Source organism: Cetorhinus maximus, chromosome 5 (assembly GCF_964194155.1).
Source record: "Cetorhinus maximus chromosome 5, sCetMax3.hap1.1, whole genome shotgun sequence".
NCBI classification, from domain to species: Eukaryota; Metazoa; Chordata; class Chondrichthyes; order Lamniformes; family Cetorhinidae; genus Cetorhinus; species Cetorhinus maximus.
The window spans coordinates 1,877,121-1,892,135 of record NC_135883.1 but is presented as its reverse complement, the minus strand read 5'-3'; the positions used below and the strand labels follow the sequence as shown (position 1 = coordinate 1,892,135).

Below are 15,015 nucleotides of genomic sequence, written 5' to 3'. Positions count from 1 at the left end.
TGTAGGAGATTCTTCCCAGTGTCGTGCACTCATCAGGACAAATGCAAGAATGTCAAATTTCAAATGATCACAACACTTTATATTATAGGAGAAAAGGGTTGCTGATTGGTTGCCAAGTGAGCTCAGATTGGCCGAGGCATTGGTATGGAGAAAGCAATGGGGAATATAAGCTCCCCCTGTGTCCGGGTAATTCAAAAACGGTGCAAGGCTTGAATATGTTCCTTCTGTTTGCAGAGAACAGCTTATGAATATGTATCACTTCTAGCAAGTGTAAATGAGCCATGTTACGAGGTCATTTCTATTCATCACTCTTTCGGAAAGATGTGAAGGCCCTTAACAGGATGCAGAGGAGATCTACCAGAATGGTTCCAGGGATGGGGGTTTTAGTTACAAGGTTAGGCTGGAGAGACTGGGATTGTTCTTGAGCAAATAAAATTGAGGGGAGATTTGATACTGGTGCACAGATTATGACAGGTTTAGATATGGTAGGCAAGAAAAAAACTCTTCTCATTAGCTGATGGTACAAGGACTAAAGGACACAGGTTTAAGATTTTGGCCAAGAGATGCAGGGAGAATGTGAGGAAGAACTTTTTTATGAAGCGAGTGGTGATGTCCTGGGACTTGATGCCCTTGAGGGGGGTGGAAATGGAAACAATTGATGATTTCAAAAGGAAATTGGATGTGCACTTGAAGGAAATAAATGGCAGGGCAACGGGGATTGAGCAGGGGAGTGGGACTGACTGCTCCGTGGGGAACCAGCAAGGACTCAATTGGCCAAATGATCTCCTTCTGTGCCATAACTGGCTCTATGGGCTGGTTTTATGTTTCCCCCACAGGCAGGTTTGAAGGTAAAATCCAGTGTACGGTCTTCCTGCCACCTACCCACCCACCCCCAAATTGTCTAAAACCTGATGGGGAGGTGTCGGGTGGTCCACCTGCCCTTGGGCCTTTTGAGGCCCTTAAGTGGTCAATTAATGACCACTTAAGGCGCTTATCCTGCCCCCGGAGGTATTTTACCTGCATCAGGGGAGTCCGAAGCCGTGTGGGATGCCCAGCAGCTTTAGCTGGTGTCAGGCAAGGGAGGGGACCTTCTATCGGGGCTCCCTGGGCACATTGGAGGCACCCCCTCCAAAGGTCATTTTCTCCCCTTTAACCCTCCCCCTTGGCCTCATAAACCTGCCCCACCACCCCCACCTACCCCCACTTACCACAATTGTAGCGACCCCTGACCCTGGACTTATGTATCAGTCCAGGCTCCTCAGCATTCAGTGGCTACTGGTGACGTTGTTGGGACTACAGAGCCACCGGCCAATTGTATTTGCTGGCAGCTCTCCAAGGCACAACTTTGTCCTGGGAAAGGGGCAGAAATCTCACTTTAAAGTGATTAACGCTGCTCCCACCATTAAGTTGCTGTGGGGTCCCGATCATGGGTGAGCTCCCCCAACCCTCTAGCTTGGAGAGGGCCAGGGACCATGGCGTTCACTCAGCCTCTGACTCTATGTGCTGCTGTTGGCAAGGTTCCCTGCCAGTAAAACGTGCCCATAAAAATACCACCTTGGCCTTTCAGCGCTGTGAACTGGGTTTGAATCCATACCAGGCGTAAGGGATAAAATGAGCAAGGTCCATTCATATAACAGAGAGTGCAGGTTTCCTGTGGGAGTGTCCCTTCAGTGTCATTTTGAGAAAGTATGCAGTAATTATCCAGCGCGTAGTGACAAAGCATTCTGTTGATTCTAGTGCGAAAGGTTTTTGTTTCCCGTTTAGAGGTTAGCACCTTAAAAAAAACATGAATCCATCCTATTGAAGGGGCAGTTCTCACTTGCTAACCTATTTGTAGGAGGAGCAGGTAGCTTGTTTTGGACACCAGTGAGGTTAGTTCCACATAAGAAGAAGGGCACCCACTTGGCATTACCCACCTCCAAGGATTTATCTGACATGCACAACATGATTTGACCTCATTGAAAATCAATGTTTTTGACAGCTTAATTTTGCCAAAATAGTGGTAAGGGCATTTTGTTGGAGGATGACATTATCCTTCAATATTTGGCAACAATGCCTCTCTGTGTATAAAACTACCAGTTTGTTTAACTTCATTGCACCAGGTGATGTAATGAATCAGTGCTGGAGTCAAAAGTGACAGATGCCCTGTTTGCATGAGCCAACATCGATACTAAGCTTTCTCCGGAGGTCAGAGATATTCTGGCGAGACTCCACGGGGATTTTGTGCAGGGAGTGATGGGACCCATTGGAATTGTATTGGATATGGTGAAGTCATCAGAGGGAGGTGAGGAACGCAGTGCTCGAGTTTCTGAGAGACATAAACCTCATCTGGTTGATCCCATGCTTGTAGCTTCTGTGTTACTATATGTTGTGACCCATGTGGGAGCAGACCCCAGTGAACTTGTTGAAGTTCTCAGCTCTTTCTGTTCAGCCAAGCTGATTTGATAATGTGTCCAAAGAGAAAGTCAAATTACTGCCCAAAGCATCCATCACTTCAGTCTAAGCATTGAAGAGTGTTGCAGAGACTGGCAAAATGGTGTCTGCTCGCCACAAATGGACCCTTCCACTCCATCTGCCATGTGTCAGAAGCTGAAAGGTACTTTATTCAACAACTCCAGTAACATTTTGTGCTCAGCGGGAATTCTAATTTGAAATGCTTGGCCTCAGAACACGATCCCTGGCTTCAGCAGCTACGGCAACCTGAAAAATGGGCAAAAAGATAAAAGCAAAATACTGTGAATGCTGGAAATTTGAAATAAAAACAGAAAGTGCTGGAGGTGTGGCAGCATCTATGGAGAGAGAAACCGAGTTAACATTTCAAGTCCATGTGACTCTTCTTCAGAGCCAGTTTATCTCCAGCAACTCCTCCTTCATGGTGGTCAAAGTGGAGATGGCTGGAGACCAGCTCCAGTTCTCTGCCTCTACCTGGTGGTTCTATGCTCTCCTCTCCAGCAGGGAGAGAAAGGAGAGGCCTGTGCATTTGAGAAATGGAATGTTTTGAGAGGATGGAGGGACAACATTTATGGAGGATCACTGTAAGGAATAGGGGTGGCAATGCATTTCGATGAGGGTGAGTGTCAGTGATGGCTGTTTAGAGGGTTTGAGGAGATGCCTCAAGAGGGAGGAATGGGTGCATCTGACATGTCAAGGAATGAGATGCATGTAAAGGCTTGAGGAGACAGAGTGAGGATGGTTGGGGCTAGACGCACATCAGAATATAGCTCAATGTGCCAGGCCACTCACCTTTCCTACCCTGATTAGGCCTTTTCTTTTTATTCAATGAGGGATGTAGACATCACTGGCAAGGCCAACAGTTTTTGTCAATCCTTAATCGTCCTTAGAGAAGGTGAGCCTCTTCCAACACGGTATCCAGGAGCATGAAAAAATACTCCTACTGCTGATCTTCTTAGCCATTTCCAACCACAGCTGCTTGTTGTCTGAGGCAGGCTTCTACTCCAGTCCACAGGGAGCAGAATCATGTCTGGAAACGCATCACTGAAGCATGTCCCCCATTCCTGTAGCTTCGGGCTCTGTCTGAAGACCTCTACCGTGTTTCAACTCTGATTCTTGCACGATGCCTCTAAATTCTTCAGCTGGAGTAGACTGCTGCAGGACATGACCAGACCCACTAGCTCTAACTGATCAGAAAACCCAGAAGTCAAATGCAAATGCAGTGGCTGTATTGAAAAGCCACTGACAAACACACGACTGAAACCTCTGTGTTTCTGACACACTGACCCCCTCCCCCACTGTGAGCGGGTTAAAATTCAGCTGATGATTTGAATGCTCATATTTGTACCATGTAAACATGTTTATTTTGACCTATTTGTGCTTATTGGTGAAATGGTAAGACAAAAGGCAGAATGTGCAAATGTTCGCTGATCACTGGTGCCTGCTTTACTTCCCTATTTACTCCTTATTGGTTATCTGTTAATCTAGTGTGTAATGTGGGTGCAAATGCCAGATTTTAGCACCATGGGATCACCAGCAACTTTGTATGAGGCGGTGAGCTGTCATTCTGCAATGTAATTAACCATTCCAAACCAGCCAAAGAAAACAAGCCCAATTAATACTCAACAGGGGCACATTGTGGCAAAGAGAAAGCAGCATCCAACTTCTGGGTGGAGAGTGGGTTGATGGGGGCGGGTCTAGCATATTGTGCAGATTAACATTCTCAGCAATCACTCTGATAGTCAAAATACCTGTCACAGCTGCTGGACAAAACCCCAGAATTTGCACTATGGTTCAGTTGTGTTTGACAAACTCACTTCAGTTCTCATGCTCTGTGTCATTTTAATAATGCCAAGTACTTTGGATTTAATTATCTCCATCCCTCACCAGGGTGGTCTCCAGGGCCTCTGCTTCTTTCTCAAACAGTTTTCATCCTCCAACACCCAATGTCTTTTATCTGGCTGCACTTGTTCTTACCCAGAACACTTCTCTTTTAACTCGACACACTTGTTCTCAATGAAAGGTATCAACAAGAGTGTCTACTTTGCCTGTCTTTTTGTTGGATATGTGGAAGACTTTGTTCCAAACTAGAACTCTTCCTTTTTATTAACGGCGTTGGTGTTACTTCTTGTTCTCACTCTGACCTAGAGAATTTCATTGACTGTGCTTCCATTTCCCACCCATCCCTCACCTTGTTTGGCTGATTTCCATTTGTATTTCAGATTTTCATCATGTGCAGCTTGTTTTCCATTTTATCCAAGTTATCTTAAGCAGGTGATAGTAAAGTTTCCTACTGTCATAATAATTCCATTCATACAATCACTTAGTGATACAGAACTTGCATATTGCTGAAAAGAGAGACATGTTGTTGAAGCTTTTCATCTTACACTCATCAGGACAAATGCAAGAATGCCAAATTTCAAACAGTCACAGCAATTTATATTAAAGGAGAAAAGGGTGCTGATTGGTTGGCAAGTCTACTTTGATTGGCCGAGGTGTTGCCATGGAGAGGGCAACTGGGAACTTTTGGCTTCCTAAGTTCCCGGGTAATTCAAAAAACACGCAAGGCTCGAACATATTCCTTTTGTTTTCAGAGAACAGGTCCCTGTGTATGAATGCATGTTGCTTCCAGAACGTGTAAATGAGCCATGTTACGAGCTTGACTGATTACCTTAAATTTGTTGTTTTTGTAGCTCTTCACGCACTCAAGATTGTTCAGCAAGTGCTGCCCAATCGTGGAATTACATCTAAAAGTAGACGTTTTGTTTTGGGTTTTGCAACCGTGGGCTAGCTGAGAATGGTCCATGCTCTGCCTATCATAAACAACCAAAGGAACATGCTGTTTGATTCAATCAGCCAGTCAGAGACGTGTGGCCTACATTTCTTGCATCGCACTGGCACTGAAATTCATACTTGATGTTCCTCAATTGTGTGGTAGGCAGAACATCCTTCTGGACAGATGGAAGTATCCTGTTAATGGAAAATCCCACTTGCATAGCTACTGCATTGCAGCAATGTGAAACAGCTTGCTTAACCTGTTCAAATTTTTGAGATACTTTGCCTTTCCAGGATAATTTGAGGTAGGCCAGACACTTTTCAGCTCCAAAAGTGACGGTTTGGCCCATTTGTGAGTTTGCACGATACTCAGTGAACAATGATCTAATCAGGATAGCCATTGTCCCACAGGATAGCTTTCATGTGCTCTATTTCTGTGTCAAGCCTACAAGGTGAGCAAATGGCTAGGGCCCTATTTACAAGGTTGCTCATAAGACTTTCATATATTTTCTTTCAATGCATTTCCCTGTCAACCATAGGGCCAATATTTCCAGGAAGAATGCAACTGTGTACAATAGCAGCACTGCATGCTGGAAGGGTGTTCATTGTGAATCACTGCAAGAGTCCACCAACTTGGTAACCTTGTCATCTGCAGGAACTAGAGTTGCTGCATTGGCACACAGCCACGAATCCCAGGAACTATCTGGTTCTTCGCTTCTTACTCTCCATCTTTGCATTTTCTAGACAACTATTATAAGCCCACTGACTCTCATCACAATGTAAACTTTGCCAAATAAACTTTTTACTGGTCATTCCACCTGTTAAATGCCTTCCCATTGTTCTCTCTTTCTTCTTCCCCTGAGTTTTATTCCACCCTCTAAAAGGCATTTATCATCCAGTTCTGATGAAGAATCGACATGTGAAATGTTAGCCAGTCTTCTGTCTTCAGGGTCAAACCAAATATTTAAAAGCAAAAAAGCACACAGGGGACTTTTTTTTACAAATGAAGTAAGACATCCTCTCTGTTTTAAAGTATCTAGTTTTCCGTTTTCAATTATTAAGTTGTCCCCATTCCCCCCACTCCAAACTACCCCAGGGGCAGGATTTTCGGGTTGACGGGCAGGTGGGAGGGCCCGGGAGCAGCTGGGAAACAGCCCGCCGCCCGCGATCAGCTCCTAACCGCGATCTCACGCTGGCTGGCCAATTAACAAAGAAGATTGGCGCTGCCGGTGTGGGGGCGGGTGGAGTGTGAGCGCTAAAGTCTGCGCATGTGCGGGGGGGAAACGCGCACTGAGAGCTCCCCGAAGGCAGTGAGCTGCCTCAGGGAGCTGAAGAACTTTAAAATCAAAAATAAAGATTTTGAAAATCGGAAAAAAAATGTCCCCACATAAGACTCACTCATGAACAGAAACATAATAAAAATTAAGTCGAAACACTTGTTTTAAACTAATGTCGGAAAGCTCATCCCGCCCATGGGTGAGGTCGCCTCAAAAATGCAAAGGCCGCCTGGCCGATTCGCCCAACCACCAACCATAAGATTGGACGGGCAGCAAAAAATCGCTTTGAATTAATACTTTAATGCCCTTAATAGGCTTCTTAACTGTCAGCAGGGGCACTGCCATCTCTCACACGTGCCCGCCGACCGAAATGTCAAGCCCTATTTGACCCCCGGTTGGGTCGGGCACGCGCCTGCCTGCCCCAAGGGTCGAGATGAAATCTTCTTCGTCCAGCCGTGGAAGCAGTGCTAAAGGATTCAGAATCAAACCTTCACGTTCTCTCCTTTTGTAGTAGATCCTCGCCACTGTATTGGGTTAAGTGAATTACATGCCATGTGGGGAAATGTAGAACTTGCTGGTTGCTGTATACCTGTTAATGCAAGCTCTGATTGTGCAGCATTTAGTAAATTGTTGAGCTGAACCACTGGATGAATGTCTAATTGACTGCTTACTTCACAAATCCCAAATGGTCAGATGTAATTTGTAACATGGCAGGAATGGTATGATAGCTATCACTAAAAATTAAATCTGGCCAAATATGGCAGCATATTTCATTGGGTTTTAAAAGCCATGGTAGATATTTATGAATGTTCAGCAACTTAAAAACGAAACTGCAATTATTACTCCATGAAACATTTATTAAATTGAAAACATAGATAATTCATGATTCATTCAGTAATAGATCAGTTAGTTCAGATCACTTAAATTTTCTCAATCCGATAGAACAGGATGCAAACATTTCAAATGAGAAGGCTTACAATAACCAAATAGAAAAAGATGAAGCAATCACTGGATATTTAAATATATCTTGCAAGCTCTTTACAAGTACAAACATTTCAGCCTAACGTTTGGAAAGCAAGCAGTCCAAGTATCACATAGCTTTATATTTTATTCTAGAAGTGTTGCAAAAAGAAATTACTTCAAGCCAACATAAATATTTTGGTCATCATTTATGGAAATGCATTACTACTATATTTTGCTACCCTGAGGATATTTCAATGTCCAGCAATCTTTGTAAATAATACTGTTGTTACTCAGAAAAGTTCAGGTCTATTTGTTTGGTCTAGGAGCCACTGTAGCTATTGTAATATGCTGCAGTAGCATCTGCTAACACAGATATAAGGCTCCTCTCTGAACTTGTGCCCCCAGATAAACTGACGTCAGGTAGATGTGAATTAATTACCATCCCTGCTTGATTTAGATGACTAGAGGTGTTCAAGTACTGATCAAACTCATTGCGGTCCACTTCTCCTAAAAGTTCAGCCTGGCTGATGTGTTCCAGGTTATCTAGATGATGGTGGTCATGAGGGGGAGAAAGGTGGACGGATGTGCCTGAGTTGATGGACTGGAAGGCTGGATGCTGGAGACGGTTATAATAAGGAGGTGGAGGAGGATGGCTGGCTGCAGGGTGCATTCTGGTAGATCTATTCTGGGGGATTGAAATCTGACTGAGATGTCCACATGGAATGGGGCTTTGACTGTAATCTGGCCGATACATTATTCCATTCATCTGAGAAGGTGAATCTTCTGTACACTGAGGTGGAAAGAAACTGTGATCAGAATCAATCACATCTAAAGGGGACATCTCAGGAGTGGGTAGTCCATAGTTGTCGAAGCTGTTGTTTGTTGGCTGTGTTTCCCTGAATCTGCTGATTGCAGGAAGTCTTGAGGCTGGTGGATAGCCTTTATCCTCTTCCTCCTCCAGAGGTCTACTGCACATTCTTCCAGTGTGGACAGGAGGCTGATCATGGGGGAAGTTGTTGAGCAGGAAGCTGGGGTCTACACGTTTGCAGAGACGTTTGATCTGTTTTTTCCTCCGTGGCCTGTATTTGTAATTAGGATGATCCTGCATATGCTGGACTCGCAATCTTTCAGCTTCTTCCACAAAAGGCCTCTTCTGTGAAGGACTGAGTGCTTTCCATGATTTGCCTAAAATAGATCCCATGATTTCAATCAGAAGTAGCAAAAACATATTTATCCACAACTCATAGTTAAACATCATTCCTTCTAGAGTCAGTAAGATATAAACTGACAGTTTTACAATGAACAATAAACGCCAATATTTTCTTTGATATGATAATACCTTGTCACATGAGATTGTAAGGAAGATTAACTGCTTTCAGGTTAAAAATATGAAAGAAAAGCGATATTGTTTAAAAATAGAGGTATTGTTATTGGTTTTTGTTTACCCATGTGGTATGAATGAAATATGTGGTGAGCAAGACTAAAATCTTTACTTCTAAAGTTTCAAAAATAAATAGATAGGGTTATATAATTAATCAACTCTAGCTAAAGGAATTAGTTGTCAAATAACAAATAACAAAATTGGGTTAGGCCTAATTCTTCATCTTCAGCTCTTTTCGAAATGACTACAGACTCCATGCTACAGGTTTCACACACTGAGCCTTTAGAACAGTTAATCGCCAAACTGGTCTACACAAAATGTTTGCCATGCCTCTCCTGCTCCCCAAATTTGTCCACCCCCCCTCTTCTGAACGTACCAACTCATGTTGGGTGCAGTTCCCGTGGCATCAGGAGCCCTTTAATCTCTTGTACAAGAGGATCTTGGATGATGGGTGTTAGCAGGTCACTCAAGTACATACAACACTCCAGCCAAATCCTCTCCTGCTGTTACCTGAAGTCCACACAGATTTACTTCCCCACCAGTGTCCTGTGGAATGTGATCTCTCGCTGAGATCAACTGATTCAACAGAAACTAGAAATCTTTGCTTTTAAAGAAAGCAAGGTTGATCAAAATTTAATTAATTTTTGGAGAAAAGTTATTCTCTTGAGGAAAGTACATGTTTATAAAGGACACCAAATGATTAAATATATTCAAGAAACATTTATTGAATTTAGTTGTCATTATTTTCCAAATTCAATTTTCTTCATTTCTTAGGAATACAAGTGCTTTCTGTTGTAAATAAAATTAGTCATATTTTATTGACTATTGTAATGTTAGCCTGCTGTATATTAAATGGAAAAACTTCCTGTTTCTAAATGAAGCCTAATTTATCAACTTTTTAAAGCAGATATATTTGCCTAGCCTTTTCAGTTTCGTGGAATGTCTGTCCACTAATGGTGAATGCTCCTTTCAGGCACTGGAAGTGCAGTTGTTGGAAGTAGCTGTACATATATTGGAAAAGTTGCCTCACTTTCTGCATTCAAACAGGAAGAGGAGTAACCCTCCGCTATAGCCAGTATATTATTTGCCTGCCAAGTTGAACATTGAGTGAGACAGAAATTTAGAAGGGAAACACTCTCTTGCCTACAAAGTAGCATCAAGATTTTCCTGTCAATATTTATTTTCTCCGTGCAGCCGAACCATTTTATAAACTTTATTATTGATTTATTGAAGTATAAAATGAGGTTTGCTCTGGGGTACATTTAGAATACAATCAATCCTGGGTTTTACATTTTTCAGAAATCTATCATATCCCACAGGTTTAGTGCCAATTGTGATAAATTACTCAACCATTTTGCAGTCTGTGACACCACTTTCTTAAGATAATGTTTTAAGAAAAGTTGGATTGCAAGATCAAGTTTAATATAATTTCCTTCCCAAATAAATGAAGGAAAATTCGGTTTATTTTGCAGTATATTTTGGATAGTAAATTAGATGACAAAAGATTACAGGTAATGACTCTGCCATATTCAAGAACAGTGGGATGAAGGGTTTGGCCAGAATTAAAAAATAATTTGCACAAAACATCCTGTACTTATATGGGTTTCCAGTAAACTCTTTGATATCTTTGTAAAAATATTGCTTCAGCTGTGGCTTCCATTCAAAAGGCAACAAGAGGTGGTAAAGGCCATACTGGTCATATCTTTCTATGTAGCGAGATGTCTGAATATTAGTTGTTACTGATTTTGATTGCCTATTATAAATTGTAGATGTCTATTTGACGAATAAAAGTCTGTGAGAAGTTACTGTTACGCCTGAAATGGATCTAAGGCAACCACTAGGGAATCCAGGCTGCACCCTAAATGTGCAAGAACTGGAATTATTGTAAAGTTCAAGTGAATAGAAAATAGCTGAAAGGTCCTGTTGATTAATATTTGGGTCAGATTCTGTAATCCACATTGAAGAAGGAGACAGATCTACAACTTGTATTCAGAATTTGTACTGACTCTTCACATTTTATTCTGTACCATTTTCAGTAAGGGAATCAGTTCCTTTGCATGGCCACTTAGAATTCTTAGGTAGGCCATTTGACTTTGACAATTATTTTATGCATAAATGAGTCAAGAAAAGAATATTTCTGATTTCCAAGGGTGTGCTCTCATACTTTCTCTCTCCGAGTGTAATGCCAGGGAAGAAGTAATTTAATTAATCTTCTAAAGGACCACACTTGGTCATTTGTAAATGTTTATAAAAATAGCAAATATACTGTTAATTGCTGCTCAGGTTTTAATAAAACACTAATACCTCTGCTAACTGTTTGGAGTCATCACACTTTGGTACATTTCAAACTGGGATGGTTGGTTATCGTACCTATAATATAGGCTTTAACTTGGACAAATTCTGCTCCACCGTTAATTCTAACAGTTACTCATTCAGAAGGTCAGGTGATAAATGCAGACATTGAAGTTGATCTTGGCTCACCTATCCAGAACAACCAGTAGTCCAGATAACATTCTATTGTTTCTCATGTGCCTCCAAGGTTTTTGCCACCATGGTCAGGATTTTACTGCCCCAGCAGGTTGTGTCTCCCCCCGCCCCCCCGGTGGATGTAGCGAGCTATTTAAATCTCCATTCAATTCGGTAGGACCATAATATCCCGCCGGGAGGGAAGGACCCTAAAATCCTGGCCCATGACTCTCCCTGACCTGGAGTCTGTTGCAGGTACTGATGTTTGACATCTGTCCCATATTTGTCTTTCGTCAATTTTAATACATGCCCCCTTGTCACAGTTTAGTTTGAAGTAGTACTTCAGATTTACCTTATCTATACTATTTAATATTTTCTACACTTCTTTAAATACTTGGTGCTTCCTTTCAATGTCCAGGCTTCTCAGAGTGTCCACGGACATATATGATTTCATCACAACATCCTCAAACTTGTAATCTGCTAATTGGCAACACAGCTCAACTTTCTATTTGCTTTGATGGTTGCTGTTTCACAAGGGCTGGGCATATTAGTCTAGATGTTCCGATCATCGTTATTTTTGTACTGGCGTTTAACCTGTTTAAAACAAGTGGGTCAAGTGGTTAAAATAACACCAATTGGAAAATCTAGGCTGTTAAATGTCAAGCCCTAGATTTCTTTCAATTTCACCAGTGGATAGTGATATAATTCTTGCAGTATTTATGCAACCCACTTTTCTTTCTTCCAGTGTGCATTATCTTACAATTATCTCCTCATAATTTCATCTGCCACAGTTCTGTCCACATTTTCATGGTATTTACATTTTGTAGGTCCCATCATCCTTTTATTGGATGAAAACATCATCTGCACCCCATTCCCCAATTTAGTATAATGTTCAAATCTGAACATTTGCATCGAGTCCCAGTTGTAAATTAGAAATAGTGATATAGCCTGGGGTACTGCATTCCAGTAAATGGAGAAAATGGATTATCAGTACTTTCTCCTGTATTTTTATTTTCAGTTGTTTCACTTAAGTTCCCTTGTTTTCTCTTTTTCCCAGGACTATATAGGTGTAACTCCTTAGATAAGCTCCAGACATCCTATCAATCCAAGCGCCTCATTTTATTTTCCTTTACAAGGAATATATTAAATGCTGGACCTTGTGGAAGGAGATGTTTAGGTGCCATCTAGTGGGCTTTTTATTCACTCAAATGAATAGCACGTGACTAAAGCATGATTTGAAATCAAATCTGTGATCACATTGCACACTGAATTAAAGAATACTTGATACACTAGAAAATGCAGAAACACTTTTGCTGTGCAAGTGAAATTATGCCAAATAGTATCCTATTAAAATGTGCTTTAACTTTCCTTTAGGGTAAAGCTAGTCACATTTAGATGATTGTATTGTTATGTGGGAAGGTTTGTATAAACTAACATGTTAGACCCAGCTCAAATCAAATCCAAATACAAAATCTTACATTGTATATGGTAGGTTAAAATTATTCTGAAACAATTTCAGGATTTGCAAAAATTAAAAATTATTTTCATCAAGACTGTCTCTAAACTTAAGAACTGATCACCTCCAGTCCAGTCCTCTCAGTTTATGAGGTTAATTTCTTAGAGGAGGAGAAGTTATTTAATTCTTAGGTGCATTCAAATTCTCTTGGGTTATTTATTCCTTTATCACATCATGAGATGAATTTGGTTCAATGCAACAGAACAATAAGGAGTTTATGACAAATCAACAGTAAATTTGTTCAAACCTATTATAAAGCTATGGCATATATCTCAGCTAGCAATTTAGCTATTGCTAATTGAGAAAAATCTGCAAAGCACAGCTTTTCAGTTTGAACGCAGGAGGTAGGGCAAATCAAAGTTTCAAGCATTCAATGGAATGACTTCGGTATCTGTGTGCCTGCACTACTCAGGACTAAGGTAAAATTAAATATAATCCCAAAGTTTGAATATGGCAGACAATCATATATCAAAAGACAGTTGATTTAATACAAGAAATGTTCACTGTGCTTTAAAACTATTCGTAAACCATAATGTGTCAATATGGTTTTTCCAAAGTAGAAGCAAATGTGATAAGACCAGAATTTTTGAAAGTCAATAATAAGGAATTTAATTAGTCCTAATTAAGTTCTTGTAAAGAGCAACAAGCTTTGGTCACAAGTGTAATTTTAGGCAACCCACTCTGGTAAATTTATATAATCCATTATTTGCTCTAGAAATTAGCAAAGTCCAGCAGACAAGATAATATACACACTTCATTAAAAGGCCACATCTTGGTTCTGGAAAGAATAAAGATTCTTTCATATGTTAACCACTTTTTTTCTTCATTTATAAAATCATATAAAACAGTGAAACATATTACATTACATTTTGTTAAGTAAACTACATGTAAACGTCAAAAAACAAATAATTACAGCTCACCATTCACAATCTATTTACTTAAACCAATACAAATTAGAAGGAAGCAATATTAAATAAAACTTTGTGTAATGAATAATGTTTAAGGTGTGTTGTATTTATAAAATTTTCTTTTCAAGGCAAATAATGTTCAATCCAGATAAATAATTACCGTAAAATTTGTATTTTCTATATGCTAAACGTATTCATTTATGCATTTCCAGAAATTAGCAAATAAAACTCTGAATCCATCTTTAAAATAACTTTAAATTTTAAAAAACCCTGTACTTATGGTAAATCAGTTTTCTGGTTTAGATTGGTGCAACCCTAGATTTAGTCTTAAGTCTATCTATGTATCACTTGTGACTAATATGCTTCTGTTAAAATTACGTTTTGACAATATATTGTTAAAACGTTTTGTGTATACTCACCCAGCATTTTGCTGAGCTCTGCATTGTGTAGATCAGGGTTTTGGATTGCTAGTTGTTTCCTCTCGTCCTTAGCCCAGACCATGAATGCATTCATGGGTCTCCGGATCCGTGGCTCAGCTTTGTTCCTGCCTGAAGATTCGTGAGCTGTGAGCCCAGCCCTGGGCTTTCCTTCTCCAGCAGGAGAGTCCAGACCCTCTGTCCATGAGTATGGGCTCATTATTGTAGCCATCACTGTGGGTCGGATCACTTTAATCAAAAAAAAATAATCCGTACAACTTTTGGAAATGTATGTAAAAGTGAGTAGGATTAAATCACGGTGCTGTTGATGCTTAAAGCTGGTGAGATCAACTCCCAGATCAGGAAGAGAGTCCCTGATTCATTTATTCCCTCAGTGTCACTTGGTAGCAACTTTAACCAATGATCATGAAGCTGTTTTTAATAGAAGCTCCTCCCTTTGACTGGTCTGCAATCAAACAACTCAGACTTCTGTAGCAACAAACTTAAACTACAGAACAGAAACGTGGAGTGTTGCATTTGAACCTCTCAGCATCTATACAAATCAAGTTATTTTGACTACCATAGATTGTTTGGTGTGTGATGGATTAAATGTGAATTGTCGTAGGACATTGTCATTATATTTTCCAGTAACTGCATTGGTTACGTTGCATTGAATATGATAGGAAGAAACAACGTCAAACTAAACAATTGAGGGCTAAACTCATCAGTCGCCAAAGACATGTGAGGGGATCGTGATGGGCACCCATACCAGTTGACTGCAATACAGGCAGAATGTGCTGTCTTCCGTTTCCATGTCCAACAAGTACCAAATCTGCTATTGATTGGCTGAATGCCTCAGCAG

At 40.7% G+C, this 15,015-nt stretch overlaps 1 protein-coding gene across 1 annotated transcript; it reads right to left on the bottom strand.

The window, feature by feature from the left end:
* Positions 1-7,339: 7,339 nt before the first annotated feature.
* LOC144680451 (transcription factor Sox-7-like) lies at positions 7,340-14,522 on the bottom strand. Its single transcript, XM_078541416.1, has 2 exons — positions 14,157-14,522; positions 7,340-8,651 (listed from the first exon to the last, which is right to left on the bottom strand). The coding sequence occupies exons 1-2, from the start codon at positions 14,383-14,385 to the stop codon at positions 7,786-7,788; spliced, it is 1,095 nt and encodes a 364-aa protein (XP_078397542.1). The 5' UTR covers positions 14,386-14,522; the 3' UTR covers positions 7,340-7,785.
* Between the last annotated feature and the right edge of the window lie 493 nt (positions 14,523-15,015).

What these genes read in the sequence shown, in the direction of transcription:
- LOC144680451 (XM_078541416.1), bottom strand. Translation starts at nt 14,385, where the DNA reads ATGGCTACAATAATGAGCCCATACTCATGGACAGAGGGTCTGGACTCT. An exon ending in AGAGCTCAGCAAAATGCTGG is followed by an intron (nt 8,652 to 14,156) that starts GTGAGTATACAC and finishes GATCTATTTTAG; the next exon opens with GCAAATCATGGAAAGCACTC.